This window comes from Erpetoichthys calabaricus, chromosome 11, assembly GCF_900747795.2.
Source record: "Erpetoichthys calabaricus chromosome 11, fErpCal1.3, whole genome shotgun sequence".
Taxonomy (NCBI): Eukaryota; Metazoa; Chordata; class Cladistia; order Polypteriformes; family Polypteridae; genus Erpetoichthys; species Erpetoichthys calabaricus.
In genome coordinates this window covers 67,944,341-67,960,393 of record NC_041404.2, presented here as the reverse complement: position 1 = coordinate 67,960,393, position 16,053 = coordinate 67,944,341, and the positions used below count along the sequence as shown (strand labels likewise).

Genomic DNA, 16,053 nt, shown 5'->3' with positions numbered 1-16,053 from the left:
ACACACACACACACACACACACACACTCACTCCTACCTAGTAAATTTAATGTAGTCAGTAAACCTGGCACATTGAATCCCGAATGTGCAAAAAATAAAGTGGACACAGAAAGGCCATGCATACTCCACCCTGACTTTTACCAGCCTATGATTCCAACAGCCCCTCCTAGAACTGTGAGTCGGTAACACTTACCAGGGGGATGGTCTTTTTTTCCATTAGTTTCTTAATTGAAGACAGTCCTGATCTTCTGTTATTTAACAGCTTACTGCAGCTCATTTTCTGGAATTTCAATTGAAAATAGTAAAGACAGATACTTGTGTCTATAACTGCTTTTAAGATAGATAGATAGATACTTTATTAATCCCCAAGGGGAAATTAACATATTCCAGCAGCAGCATAATGATAAAAACAATATTAATTAAAGAGCAATAAAAATGCAGTGCAAGTTTAAGACAGGTATAATAGACAGTAATCTTGTATAATGTTAAAGTTTACCCCCCCCCAAGTGGAACTGAAGAGTCGCATAGTGTGGGGGAGGAACGATCTCCTCAGTCTGTCAGTGGAGCAGGACAGTGACAGCAGTCTGTCGCTGAGGCTGCTCCTCTGTCTGGAGATGATACTGTTCAGTGGATGCAGTGGATTCTCCGTGATTGACAGGAGCCTGCACATACATACTGTACATAAATACATACACTTATTAAATCACTGGGTATTTTCCCGCATTTTAGTGCACTTGCTTGTTTAAGATTTTTGAGTTCTTAATCACTTCTTTTTGATAACCAGCAGTCAAGGAACAGCAAGCTACAAATACCCTTGAATGCTACTGGTATAGTCTATATATGCACTGTGTATCTTTTTTAGTACCAGTCAAATTATTAAACTAAAGTAAAGATAAGATGAGAAATTATATATACAAAAAAAGGGAAAGTATGCCAGATGGCGCTTTGAATTACAGTCAGCATGGAATAACTAGCCACACAGCACTGAAAAATATATAAATATAATATTAATATATAATATGCTACCGTGGCTGTCCGTTTGTCTGTCCAGAATTTTAAATCACCTGTAGCTCGCAAACAGTTTGACCTATTGACCTGAAATTTGGTACACATATACTATGTTACGTCTACTATCCGCCTTCAGGGTGATGATTGACCTCCTTGGCTATTCCTCTTTTTATTTTTATTTTATTTTATTGTAGAATCAACTCTCGACAGCGGCCAGCAGGGTGGCCGTGCAGCGCATGCTTACGGGTGCCGTTCTCATTCCCTCCCACCTTCGCCATTACTTCCCCTACCTCTTCATGTCTTAAATCATTCTTGAGGCAGACTGAAGACTTAAGTGCCAGCTTAAATGACAAATTAAAGAAAACGTACTAAGTAATTGCAACACAAACACTGACTTTATCAATTTTAACGTGAAAAGATGCAGATGAAAGAAGAGAAGAAGCGGGCTGCTAGGGTGGAGAAAAGAAAAGCTGCTCAGGAAGCACCAAGCACATCAACCTCTGGCCAGCTTAAATGACAAATTAAAGAAAACGTACTAAGTAATTGCAACACAAACACTGACTTTATCAATTTTAACGTGAAAAGATGCAGATGAAAGAAGAGAAGAAGCGGGCTGCTAGGGTGGAGAAAAGAAAAGCTGCTCAGGAAGCACCAAGCACATCAACCTCTGAACAAACGAATGCTAAACATACAGAGAGAGTATGAAATCTATGTGTATACAGTGTATAAATTTGGTGTGTATTCACTGCACATTATCGTGCAGTGCGCCATTACTGGTAAATATATAAAAATTCACCATTAATAAATTAAGCTTAGCACAAAATGCTGTACATGTATAATTACACAAGCAGTCAATTCAGAGGATAGCAGCTATAATCTAAATTACTGTTTCTCCTACCCATGTTTATTTTTTGGTAATCTATTCTTGGCATTCATTTAACATTTGCATTTATATTTAGACTATGGTAGGTTTTATATAATTGGATTGAATTGGTGACACACTTTATCATCAAGATAAATTTTAAAAATAACAGTGACACACAAAAAAAAACTTAAGTTTCTTTAAATGAATGCCATGCACAGAATTCTGTGCAGTAGGGAGTGGAAGAACGATGAATATAGATAGCTACCTACCTTACACACTTGATTGTTTCCTCAAAAGTATATATGCAATATCACATTCTATAGCAATTATATGCTTAAAAATACATTTGCAAGAGTGCATTTTATGGCTGTGTCATTTTACCATTATCTCTTTCCAAACTATAACCATACTTTAGGCCAAGAAGCAATTGAATGCATCTTTTTAGTGCCATCTAATGGGATAAGAATATAATTCCTGAATCTTCTTTTTTCTTTGAATGGGATCTGTTTAGACTACCCACAGATATTTCTGGGATTTTTGAGGAAGCTGAAGTACATGGAGAAACTTCATGCAGTCATGGGAAAACTGCACAATATCTGCACAGACCTTTTTTGGATTGAAATTGGAAGCCAGGCCCATGAAGCTGTGAGTCAGTAGCACCAGCCTCTGAGCCAATTTTCTGGCCTCAAACATAACTGTTTTAAACAGTAAAGATCTTGACCTTCTTAATTTCAGTTTAATTTCAAGAAAATCTCCAGGTTCATTCCTTCTATCCAGTTCACACTGATTATGTGCTGAAATGTAACCCAGCAAGAAAGAGCATCAGGCAGGAACATATATCCGTTGTAGCACCAATCTTTTGCAGTGTACATTACACACTTCAGTAGATTTTGAGATACCAGTCAACTTGATGGCATGTCCTTTGACCAAGAGAGGAAACTTCAGTTCCAGGATGAAACTAATGTGCATGTAAGGTCCAAAGAAAGATGCTTTCAGGCAGAAATTTAACCCAAGTGAAAGCGCTGTAAACCAACCACTACTCTTTACTGTGTTGTCAGCACTAATATGTTAAATATACAATATGTATAAATATACCTTGTTTAGTGATTTTTATGATTTGTATAATCAGTCTGTTATGCTTAGTTTTGCATAAGATAGAAATTGAATTTAGGTAAAAATAATTGAGCATTTGACAATTGTCATTGCCCTTTAGATATTTATGTTTGTCCAATTTAATATCGACAGATCACTGAGAAAAATTACCTCCATATTATTTTGCTAGTCCAAATTTATTGCACCAAATAATTTCACCTAACTGAATGTGATTTTTCCATTTTAATAGATGTGAATTGCTTAAATATACTGTAAAGTGTATAAACTGTAAGACCGATGGGCTTAATGACTATTTGTTGTAGAATTCGCCATTTGAATACAAATGTGGGGATGAACACACTCCAAGTCCGATTGCAAGTCGGATGTCAGTAGAGGCAGTTCCAGCTGTGACCATGGAGACTCAACTCTCAGCTGTTGCTTCAGTGTCAGAGGTTAACCAAACCATTATTTTCTTGGGAGACGCCAAAGGACAGCTCCACAAGGTAATTCCCAACGTAGTGAAACAAGTAATGGATGACTGCAGTTTGAATGTTTGTTTTTCCAGAGCCTATGACTTAATTATTAATTTTCTGTTGTGATTTTTAAGGTGTTTCTGAAGTCACTTAATGAAGGTCAAGTGTACAGTAGTGAAATACTAGATGCAGAATCTCCAGTCAGCTCTGATTTACTGTTGAATGTTAATCAGGACCAAATATATGTGATGACTTCAAACAAGGTAAATTTCTAGTTATTATTTTTTCAAACAATTTCTCAAAGATATTTTCCTGAGTGTCCTTTTTTTGACAAAACGTTTGCTTGTTGTTTTCAGCTAGCAATAATCACATCTCAGAATACCTTAATACACTATGACATTATGGTACAACAGCACAGTGTTTAGGGCTGCTGCTTTATGGATCCAGATTCCAGGGTTTGAATCCTGGATACTGTATCCAGTTTTTATCCATTTAGAGTTTGGATGTTTTCGCTGGGTCTGTATGGTTTTCTTCTGCTTCATTAAAGATATGCTGGTTAGATTTATTGATCATTCCAGATTAGTTCAAGTGTAAGGGTGGGTATGTGAGTCAGTTGGACCTACAATGGACTAGCACCCAGTTTAACACTCTTTCCTGCCTTGTGCCCAGTGTTGCCAGGATTGGCTTTTATTTCTTATGGGCTTGAATTGGATTAGGTGGGTTTGAGAAGGTTATGTTACTTTTTTACTTGCTGGTCTTTGAAACTCCCTCAAAAAAGTTGTAGTGGACATGATGAATTGTTTAATAAATGAAAACTCGGTACTGTAGCTATTGTTTTAATTGTCCTTTTTGCCCTGTTGTTAGTTAAGTTGCCTTTTTACATAAAAACCCTATGCAGTAATTACAAAATGTTAATTCCCAGTGACAACATAGAATACCTTTGGCTTGTCAACAGCAAATCTGAATAAGATTTACAATTAAAATATTTATCCTTAAGTGAAGATATAAATTGTTCAGTAGAAGACGGGGCATATTTTTTCCTTATTGTCTTAATAGCTAGTGAGATGGCAGCTTAAAAAATCTAATAAATACTCAGAAATTCCTTGTTTAGATTAATATTCCCAAATACTACCATGGATCATTGTTAGGTGTAATGTCTGTTTGCGCAATACTGGTTAGTATTTTTAAGTAGTTTTCAACATATAGTAGTATACCAGAGTTTATTTCGTGATAATTATTAAATAAATACAATTAAACATTTATTACTTTCAGTATAAGTCACATACTATTGGAGATATAAAATAAGACCTTATTTACTCAATAATAATAATACAGTAATAGTAATACAATATCATTAAATAAAAGACTTTTAGCTAGAACACAGGAAGCTAGACTATGTTATTTTTATGCTAGGTAGATAGTATGCAAAACGCAATATTTACTACTTTCAAAAATGAATTCTGTAAGATGAGCACAATTTTTTTCTTTATGTAAACAAGATTAAGAAAATTTCTCCATTACTTAACTGTAATAAGTATGCACGAGACTAGATTTATTTTGTCATCTACTGCATAAGTGTACATATTTTTTTAATGTGAATGTTTTGTTTCATTTACAGGTGATAAATGTACCTGTGTCATCCTGTGAACAGTATGCAAACTGTACCTCATGTCTAGAATCTCAAGATCCTTTTTGTGGCTGGTGTGTCCTTGAAGGGAGGTAATTGTACCCTTTTTTATCAAGAAGATTCTAGTTGGGGATATATGTGTTCACTGTATGATTGATGAAATGTCTTGGCTCTAAGGCTTTTTTAATGTTAAAGACCGTGTGTGTTTCAGATTTTTTTTTGTGTGACTTAATGAGTGCCCAATTTCCTCACAAACCCTTACCCCTTTCATGTTTGTTTCTCAACCCCAAATAACTTTGTTCTGTGCATTGTGGCTTCTTCAGAAATGTAGCCTCTTCTACACATAGTTTTATCCATCTCCATACTTTATGTAAAACTAGTAGTCTCTTGACTATTCATAAGTTTAATGTTTCTGTGGTAATCTGTTTCAGAAATATGTTTGTAAATGCATTAATTTAATTACTATCCACATTGAGTGTTAACCATTAGATTATGGCAGAAAATTATGTTCGTGTTCTTGAGATAGTTTATCTCAAAATTCTGCTATGCATATAGTTTCTCTCTTTTTTGGGGAAAAAAGTCAAACTTGTTATATAAAACATCTGTTTACATGTAGAGTCTCTCGATATCACCTTTATTGATTTTTTGCAATTTCTAGCCAGTGTTTAAATTAGTAATAAACACGAAGAGTACAGAAATAACCATTTATTTTTTCATTTTGTGAACTTTGAAGATATTCAAAATACAAATGTTTGAATTTCTTGTCCTCTGCTTTTTAAATACTTAAAAGAAATTTTTGAGGCAATAAATTGACTCTCTGGTGTTGTTGTGATTCTTTTAAACTCTACAGATGCAGCAGAAAATCGGAATGCAAGCGATTTCTTGATGTCAATCAGTGGCTCTGGAGTTATAGGAATGAAGAGCATTGTATCACCGTGCAGAATCTAAACCCGTCCAATCAAAGCAGAGAAAATCCAGCACAGGTTGACCAATTTTTTTTCTTTTTTAATAAGGTGCAAAAAGCATCTACTTTGATTATGAACTTGTCTCAAAGTCCATACCACTCAAGAGGGCACTCAAACTTATATATTTTGTATATTTTCTCTTTAACTTGTCTGCCACTTGCTCATGATGGCAAAAAGGGTCTTTAATACAAATTAGTCAAATGACAGGAGAGGTGCACCAGCTTGCTTCTTCTGCTGCTTGAGATAGGGTAACCATAAAAAAAGAAAGAAGACACAGAAAATCACTTATCTAGAAATTAATGTAAAGGCCAATTTGTGCTTCTGCGTCAAGCCTATCGTATAGGCTATAAAGTAGTTTATACTTAGGTGTCATGCCGCACTGTAGGCACTTGCCTAAATGCTATTTGGGGGTGTCTTGACTCCATTTTGATGTGCTTCACGGGTGGTGCCAGCCAGGAAAAAATTGCATAAAATGCAAGCTTGCTCCACATGCAATACAATTTCTTCTTTAGGCAAACATATTTGTCTGTTACATTTTTCCACTTTTATACATTCATTGACTTCCAAACCGATATTAACTGTTATCCGATTTGTCTTTTTATAGTGTTATGATGATGTATCATATACAGTAAATGTGTATGTTTCCTAACTTCTTCAACAAGGCTTTCCTCGATCTGCTCCATGTTTAGAATAATGGAAATGCTTTTCAAGAAATCTGTAGTTGCAAAACATGGCAGAATCATTGCAGTCTACATAGGGTCCATGTCAAAATAATGCAGTGTCATATTTTTGAGAACACCAGGCTACAGTGTAGGCCAGATGCAGAAGTATAAATCAGCCTCAATAGGAAAGGGCTTGAAGAATTAGCATTTCTGTGTAAGCATAGAGTGAACACTTATGTATTCCGTATTTACATTTCACTATAAACAACCTCACAGCTATATTATCTGCAGATCACGATGATTAAATATTTCTGTAATTCTGTAATTTATCAGCAAAGCTTCGGACCTGCTCTCTTACATGGTCTGAAGCAACCAGCAAATTTTACTTTGAGACTTTAAATGAAATTTTAACTCTCCATTGGATGGAACATTCATAAATGTTATATTTAAGAAATTCAAACTACAATTAGTTGTTGATCCTCCAAAACTAATAATAGAACATATAATTGCATTTTTTAAATTTCTGCTGTTTTTCAATATATGACATTGTTAAAAAAAAGTATTCAATAAGAAAAAAATTGCTAATCAATTTTTTTTTTTGAAGCAACTAAAAATATTTCAATTGTTCCAACTTTTATCAATTAACTAAGTCCGTGAATGCTCCAATGTTTCTTCATGTAAAGATGAATTTCTTATATTTTGAATTCATGCTTGAAAACAGTGCTCTGCTTTCAGTTTCCTAAAACATTTAGCAGTGCAAATAAGAGTAAAAAATGAACTTACATCAATAAATGAGAGAAAAAAGATTAAATTATGTTGCAGACAGATAATACAGAAGAAAGCTATAAGATTTGTTAGGTAAAGTATGAAAATGTCACTTTTTAGTGCCATACCTATCAGATGAATTTAGCTTTGGATAGAACTAGTTTCTGTTCTTGTTATTTAGCCTTGTGTTTGAACCTTTAATTCACGTTTGATATACAGTATTCTGCTCTTATTTCACAATCATCATATTCATGTATTTTTGCTGATTATATTTCTGTGTGACTATTTCTGTGTGATTTAACATTTATTTACATTGTTTAGAAAGTTTTCTTAAATACTGCATATTTTTAAGTATAATTTCTTATTAATTTTGAATTCAGTGTCACTTATTGTATTTAATAATAACAAACCGGAATGTTCATTTTCAATTGCACTTTGTTTAGAAAGTGTTTTCAATTAATCTTTTTAAGGAGTAAACATGCACCATAATAGTTATCAGTAAATTTTTGGACCTAGCTATTGTCCTGCAGACATAAAAGTTACTTGTATCATTTCCTACTACTGAATTGCATAAGACTTTTTATACAGCAAGTTCTCAGTCATTTACTTCAATGCATCAGTTATAGAAATAAGCTAACACTGGTAAATTTTATGTTTTTTAGAAGAAGTGCTTAAGATGTAAGTAAATAAATAAATATAGCTTAATCTGCTCTTACATTCTCTCAGAATTGAATTGATCTCAACATTTGTCTCCTAATAATTAAATTCCCATGTGGGCAAACGCAGTAATGCTAAAAGCCTTTTTTGTGATCTGGACAGTGATGTGAAAACTGATATGCAAGTGTGAATCGCTGGAACCATCCAAAACAAATTTATTTTTACAAATATGTTATAATTATTAACTTATTTGGGTATGGCAAAATAAATGAGAGAAAAAATACAAATTTTGTAACAGTTTAAAGCATTTGCGAAGAGATAATATTGAAAGGGAACATCTTAATACAGTATCATTCAACAGATCTGTAAGTTTGTTATCACTAAGTTAAAATGTCTTACACAGTAAAGATATCTGATTTAACATTTGGTTGTGAATCGTTTCATCTTACCACCAATTCACATCATGTGGAAATGAGTTCATAATGAACAATACCTGCAAAAGATTGCTGTAACAATTAAAAGTAGAAGTTTAAATAACTGCAGTTGATTATAGTGACCATGGTGATGAAAATGTGCATGTTTGTAGCTTAAAATGAAAAGGCCTGTTTCATGACATGAGGTGTTCAGTGTTTGTATGCAGTAGGTGTCATTGATATGCACTTTCTATTTTTTTAGCTCCTTTTTTACTTATTATTGCATTAGTACTGTATGTTTCTTGGTTACCTATTTCCTATAATGCTGCTTGTGGCTGCTGCAGAATGTGGCTAATAAAACAGGAATCTATAAATTAATAAATAAAATTACACTAAAATACAATACCACCTATAAAACAAGATTTGTTTGTTAAGACTGCACATACACTCTCAGTAATTTCATTTCTAAAATACGGTAGATAGGTAGTGTCAAGTATAGTATATGAATGCCTTTTTGCATGGGTCTGAATAGTCATACTACCAATGACATGCTGTGAGATTAATGGTTGATTCAAAATTGGCTCCAAGTATATATACATGCATTTGTGTCCATTGACAGATCCTTTCCAGGGAAGAGTCATACCTTGCACCCAGTGCTGCCATATATGCTCTAACTACCAGTATTATCATAATTGTTAAGAAGGTAAAAAAATAAATTCATGAATGTCAGTCCTTCACCTGCATTAAAAAAAAAGATACTGGAGATGAGTTAATATTATTTAATTTCAGAGTTTTAAAAATAGAACTTAATGGTAGAAAAAATAGAGTAATGTTAAAGGAGTATTTTTTAATTACCTTTGGATAAGCCAAGCTTGTAATTTGCCTGATGATTTATTGACTGGTGTTTGCAAGTGTGCATGAACAGTAAAATCCCAGTGAGTACATTGTTTTCTTTTTGTGTGTGTATTAATGTTCTGTGTGTCCTTTGATGTAAGTAAGATTACACTGGTTCTCTGGTAATTATTACTCCAAACCCTCCAATCCCCCCCCCACACACACACACTTCCTGATGTACAAATTATCCCATCCGAATAGGGCTTTAGTAATATTTTAAAATTAATGGTTCGGAGTGACAGGCTTTTGATGAGGGCAGAGTGGTACATACACAAAACTAAAAATAATTCATTTAAGAACTCAAGATGGCTTTACAGGAGTGTTTGGTGGACATGTAATTGTTAATAAAAATACAGGTAATGTAGTCTAGACTGAATAAGTATTTTTAAAATTGCACAATTGATAAGTGTTTAACTGTTGTGAAAATTTAGAAAAAGTAATTTGGGAGTGTGCAACCTGTACCATAGGCAATAAATAAAAGAAAGAAGAAACTGTAACACATGTTTATTGTAAAGCACTTGGACATTTCTACAAAACAATGCTCAGTAACATTGTATTTAGTAAACCTGTCCTATTAGAATCACTGTCAATAAAACATGTTACCATTCTTATGTTTCACAAAGAACTGAACACTAAAAATCTATAGTCAAATGTGTGTGTCATTTATATTTCTAAATTCTATCTATAAAGTAAAAGAGAGAAATTTTTCTGTTTACATAATATATTCTCATCTTTAAGAGATCTACATACAGTGTTTATAATGCTAAAGGTTGTCTGTCTGTCACAAAAATACTTACGAACCACTGGGACTAGAACCCTTGAATTTGGCCTTAATCAAAAGATTGCAATGTGATATGCGCTAGTGAAGCAAAAAATGCGGCTTGCTGCAACCTATGCGAAGTTATTAGGGTTTGCATCTTTCCTACAGCAAACTGCCTAGAGAAACTGATCAAGTGACATGGCAGCAACAAAAAGAAGAGCAGAGACATCTGCTGAGCATGTAGGAAATTTCAGAAACCAATTTCGTGATGGGAAGAAGAAGAATGACAACTCCAGCATCTGCGAAGCATCAAGCATATATGGTGCGGCAACCTGCTGCTGCTTGCAAACTACAGGAGATGAATCTTCATTTTGTCAGGACCAGAGGTCCACATGATCGAAGTTTAAAACTAATGAGCCAACTGCAGAGAATAAGTGAAAGGAAGCACATGAGCTAATCATATCATGAACTCTTATTAAAAAAAAAATAAAAAATGTGTTTTAAGTTGTGTTTTAGTTGCTGAACTAAAACACAAACTTTTTTTTTTTTGAGCAGGTTTCCCTGTTTGTTGATCGTTTGCCTAGCTTGTCGGAAGGGGAACACTTAACTTGTTCATTTGGAGAAAGTGTTAATCAGCCAGCAATTGTGAAGGGAATAAATGTCATCTGCCAACCACCCCTGCCAGAGCATATCCCACCAAATGACCAAGGGAAAGGTATGACATTTATGCCTTATTCATATGTATATAGTAATGTGTTTGATCAATATTGTTGTTGACTAAAAAAATTAATTATTTGCTTTTTATTTTTTTAAATAGATTTTGTTTCTGTCCAACTTGCGTTGAAGTTTAATAATGTCATCGTGACTTCTGTTGATTTTATATTCTATGACTGTAAAGCAGTATCGGAACTTGCCATTTCCTCTCCGTAAGTATGCTGGTGTCAAAGTGTTACTGAACTCTATTTAACCATGCTATCTTTGTACTGTAGATCTGGCTTTTTAAAATATTTTGTTTTAGAATTCTTTGAATTTCTCCCCTTCTGCTCTCCTCTCCTGTATGCCACTATAATGTTCTAGTCATCTGTGATTTTTGTCTAGCTTTGGAGCTAGCAGGAGTACAAACCCCCTTGTGCAATATTTAAAAGCTGCGCTTTATTTGTTTACTTTGTACTTTCTTGCTAAATACAAAAATGTATAATATGGATGTCTTATTAATTGGAAAGACTTTCTGGTTTAAAGACAGTGCTAAATAAAGTATCATAATACTGTTAGGTATTACAAGTTTTGACTGATTTAATTTTGCCATTCTGGATACTTGTGTACTGCAACAATATTCCTGTTTGTGTCTGTGACTTTATAGTACCCTACTGCTTCTCTGATGGTTTATCCCCTAGCCTGATGTGTACTATAGAGCAGCATTTAAAATTATACTCTTGTGTCAAACCAGTTTGATCATGTATGCTTACAGATGTAGAAGCTGTGTTGGCAGTGTTTGGGGATGTCACTGGTGTCTCAAGGAGCACATCTGCACACACTTAGATAGCTGTCCATCTGAACAAATAATCTACAATGAGAAAGTAAGTATTAACTCCTTTGGTGAAAATGAATATCATTTAGTGACATTAGTATTTAAGCCCTGTTTCAATTCTCTGCTGGAGTGCTTTGCATGTAGACTTGGTATATTTTCCCTGTGTGACTATGAGTTTCCACAGGAGAATTTGGATTCTGTCCACGTTCCACAAAGATACGCTAGGTTGAGTGTGCAACCCTCGTTTTCCTGTGTGTTTGTTAGGTACTTGAACCAGTTTGTACTGCTCTGTTTTATATTATAGTCATGTTTAGGATCTAGCTCACCAGTTCCCTGTGATGAAAAAAGTGGATTCAGGGTGAATAAAGGAGGAATTATTGTATCACAAACTCAAATTGTCTAATTACTCATCTTAGTTCGTAGATGGCCATAATAGGTGCTTTTTTTCAGAAAGGTGTTACTTTGATTCCTGTTTCAATTAAACATACTTGGATTCTTTGCACTTTTAATTATTTAAATTAAGAAATTGGTAACAGGGTTTATTTGCCTTTAACAGGAATCTTAAAGTTATTTTACAAGTTAAACTCTTGCTAAGAAACTGTATCTGTTTTAGCATTCTTCATCGTGTGTGTCTTATCTCCTCCTTTAATTTTCACTGTTCTGGTAAAATAAAGGAAGTATATTTTATTGGAATACTAGGGGGCACTGCCCCCTGCTCACTTCGCTCGCCAACGTGCTACGTGCTAGCAACTCTGCTGCTCGCGTATGAGGAAGCGGATGTACAATTTAAACAGATTGTTATTTTCATGGGAATTGTTACATATACATAATAGACCTAACTATTTTACATTACAGAGAGTAATTAACCATAGTAAAAAATAATAAAATGTAATAAATTGAAAGAAAATTATGTTTCATGTTGTATTAGAGGTATTCATTGTGTTATACGTTTTCATTCTGTTTGGCTTTGAAATTAACATGCAAATATTTTTTAAACTAACGCATTTAACCAATTTGTCGTGTAACCAATCGTCAATTTTCGCATTAATTCGGTTGACTTCTTCGTTTCTCAGTGCTAGGATTGCCCGTGTACTCATTTCTCCTGTTGATAACCCTTCGGGATGAAATTCTTCAATAAGATTTGGACATAGTAAGTCTTTTATTGGGAATTTAAAATAAGGAAAATATAAAAATTTATAAGAGCTGAAAGTGCAGGAACTGTGTCTGACAAAAGCATTTACACCAATGAGAGGTGAGAAAACCGTGGGCGTGGGCTGTTAACCGTAAATGGTTGAGAGGAGGGTGGGACTTGAAAAAATCTCTTGGCAATAGTCCTGTCTCAAGATTTTCTTTAATAATAGATATAAATTAAAAATAAATTAAGAGCAATATTTTCTATTAAAATCTGTGACAAAAATCTATGTTCTACTTGTGAAAACATAATAAGAGAAAATAAAAAAAAACTCATTATACAAGGAATGCAAGTGGATTACAAGTAAGAGTTGTTACTGTCAGGGAACAGGTAAACCAACATGGGCATTTGGATAAGACACTGACACTGACTTAGCGGTACAACACAAAAATTAAACAAGTAATATAATTATAGCAATCTATTGATATTAGAAGAAGTTATTTACAGGTTTTGAATAGTGATAGCAAAGAATAGATATGGGTGCTTGGTCATACAGCAGGTATGTAAAAAAAAAAAAAACAGTTGTATCTTTAACGCTCATAGGCTTGCAAATTGTAGATGCTTCTATAAGCTCTGAAACTGTTTTGTTACAATGAAATACCTGATACGTCTCAAGTTAAAACATCTAAGAATGACCGTATTTAATGTTGTGCTGTTACCCAAATGTGCAGATCTTTTACTAACAATTAATAAAAAGATAATTGTATACCACAGTTTTGTCTAAAATGGGGGCTGGTTTTGACAAATCATTCAACTTTGTTCTATGTGATTTGATTTGGTAAAGGAATTCCACTCATACACGTTGTGACAGATGGCCGGCTGTTCAACCCAGCCGGAACAGACAGAAAGGAGTAAGATGGGGGAAAGCAGGTACAGAGGGACACTGCCTTCCCCAGAACGCCAGATGGAGATGTCCCTGCAACATAGCGGCACCCCAGATTCCCGTAGGGCACCTTGGGAGTTGGAATTTGGCTTCACAGCCCTGCTGGGTGCCGTGGCTGCCGCCTGGAAATGCTACAGAGGGGCTCGAGAATCTGTACTTTCCATATAGCCTGGAAGTACTCCCGAGTTACAGGGACGGAACCACAGAAGTACTTCCGGGCTGAAGAAATTCACAAATCTCCATCTGACCCAGAAGTGCAGATGAGTCACATGGCCGGAAGAACAGAAGCACTTTGGGTCAGGATCTATATAAATGACTGGTGGAGACCCAGCAAGCGAGCCGGAGTTGGGATGAAGAAGGATAGAGCTTGGTGGGGAGGAGTGAAGGAGAGATTTGTTTGCTGATTGTTATTTTGCTTGTGTATGGTGGCAGAGGTGCTTTTAGGCACTGTTTAAAGAAGAAAAAGATCATTAAAGATCTTCTTGGTGGTTTTACCCTGTGTCAGCGTCTGTCTGTTGGGTTGAAAGAGGCAACAGCGACCTCTGGCGTCTAACAACATGTAATTGGTATTAATGTCATTTCTGATGTTAGTCATTTGGAAGGTGGAATCCTGTTTTAATGAAATTCATGGGACCATAAAAATATTTTGTTATAATGAATATGGGGAAAATACATATACTGTTGTGACCCGGGTCTCTGGCGATTCGCCATCTCTAATAACAGTGACGCTTGTCCACCTCCATAGCTGCTGTGCTGCGTCTGGTAAACAGTAAACCAAGGGCAAAGTAATCAGTAAGTAAGAATAAAAGATGTTCAAAGAATGATTGCTGTAATGCTCAAACTAGTAAATGCTTCAAGTGAAATATACCTTTTATCTCTCTAGAGCTTGAACCTGGATCATAAAGGTGTTGATTGCTGCCCCTACGTTTATGCTATACAGGGGTCTCAGTTGGTTTCAGTTGGATTTGGAAAACAGTTGGTATTACTTGCCAAAAATTTAAACCTGTTCAAGGTGAGTCAGTCTGGTTATTTTTTTAATCCAGGTGGACAAATTGTAATTGCATGTGGTAGTCTATTGGTATTCCACGTATACTTTCTGGTAGCACAATTTTATTTATGGAGTGGAGGGTTACATGCAACTTTTTATAGCAATATTTACTTGTAAAGTTTTGTTGTATACAACTGAAGCATTTCATCTTCTAACACAATATAAACACAATCAGCATCTTGAAAGAGAATAGTTTACTAAATAGATATTTTTAAAGGATTATGTGATGTTGATGCAAGGGTTTCTCCACTGTGTACAAAATTATATTATAAAAAATGAACAAAAATTGTACTTTTCAAATTTTGTTTTCAGACCTAATTTAGACTCCACCAAAAACCTCATCAGTTTGACCTTCACGGTTATTCTGAGGTGCAGTATGTCCTTCACAGTGTCATACACCTTTGTGTACAGCTGCATTAAAATGTGGACTATTAAATGGGGCCTCTTGTTAGTAAAGAGAGGATTTAGACATGAAAAAGCAGGTTCACACCATTTAGTGTTTGGGGGGGATAATAGTAAGGAGCATTTTCATACCCACCAGTATACCTGTTGGAAGCTCAGGGTACATATCAGTTAATGATGAACATCTTATATTTTTATGAGAATCCTCTTGTGCCCTCTCCATGACTACATAAGGCAAGATCTGATTGTAATGGAAAATAGCCCTCTGATTTCGAAAAGGTTAATGTCCATTTCCAAAGTCTGAATAAGCCCTTGAAAATCTGTGACTGGAACATTGTTGGAAGATTCAGTCTATCACATGTGATAACAGGCTGTTTAACATTTAGGTTATTTTCTCAGCAGTAGCAAGCCCTGTCAGTTGAAAAGAGTCATCTGCTTCAACAGTCTACATTGTTGTTTCCATGTTGATATTTTAGGAAATGACTCTGCACTGTATCAGCATTGGTTAGATATTGCATGCTGACTAGCATAGTAAACAGTCTAATGCCACTGTGCTTTCTGACCTTTTCAATACTAAAATTAGTTTTGTCTGAAAACAAAGAATCATTTTTATGTGTGGTTTCTTGATGCTCTCTGCATACAGCACAGTACAGCAGTCATTGATACTTTTTGGAGTATCCTCCATATTTAATCAGCTGAAAAGTTTTTCTAGTATTTGAAAAGTTACTCTCCATTTATTTTGTTATATTGCTACTTGTAATTATGATTTCTTTCACGTTTAACTGGTATTGAAGCAATAGTGGAACCAATTTCCTTGTCC

General features: G+C 34.8%; 1 protein-coding gene across 1 annotated transcript in view; it reads left to right on the top strand.

Moving 5' to 3' along the window:
- plxnb3 (plexin B3) overlaps window positions 1-16,053 on the top strand; it is a 249,749-nt gene that overhangs the window by 136,916 nt on the left and 96,780 nt on the right. Inside the window, exons 3-10 of the mRNA XM_051933522.1 lie at window positions 3,288-3,467; window positions 3,572-3,700; window positions 5,056-5,156; window positions 5,915-6,047; window positions 10,736-10,895; window positions 10,998-11,106; window positions 11,649-11,757; window positions 14,667-14,795. Coding sequence (XP_051789482.1) covers window positions 3,288-3,467; window positions 3,572-3,700; window positions 5,056-5,156; window positions 5,915-6,047; window positions 10,736-10,895; window positions 10,998-11,106; window positions 11,649-11,757; window positions 14,667-14,795 — 1,050 coding nt within the window. The remainder of the gene's footprint in view (window positions 1-3,287; window positions 3,468-3,571; window positions 3,701-5,055; window positions 5,157-5,914; window positions 6,048-10,735; window positions 10,896-10,997; window positions 11,107-11,648; window positions 11,758-14,666; window positions 14,796-16,053) is intronic.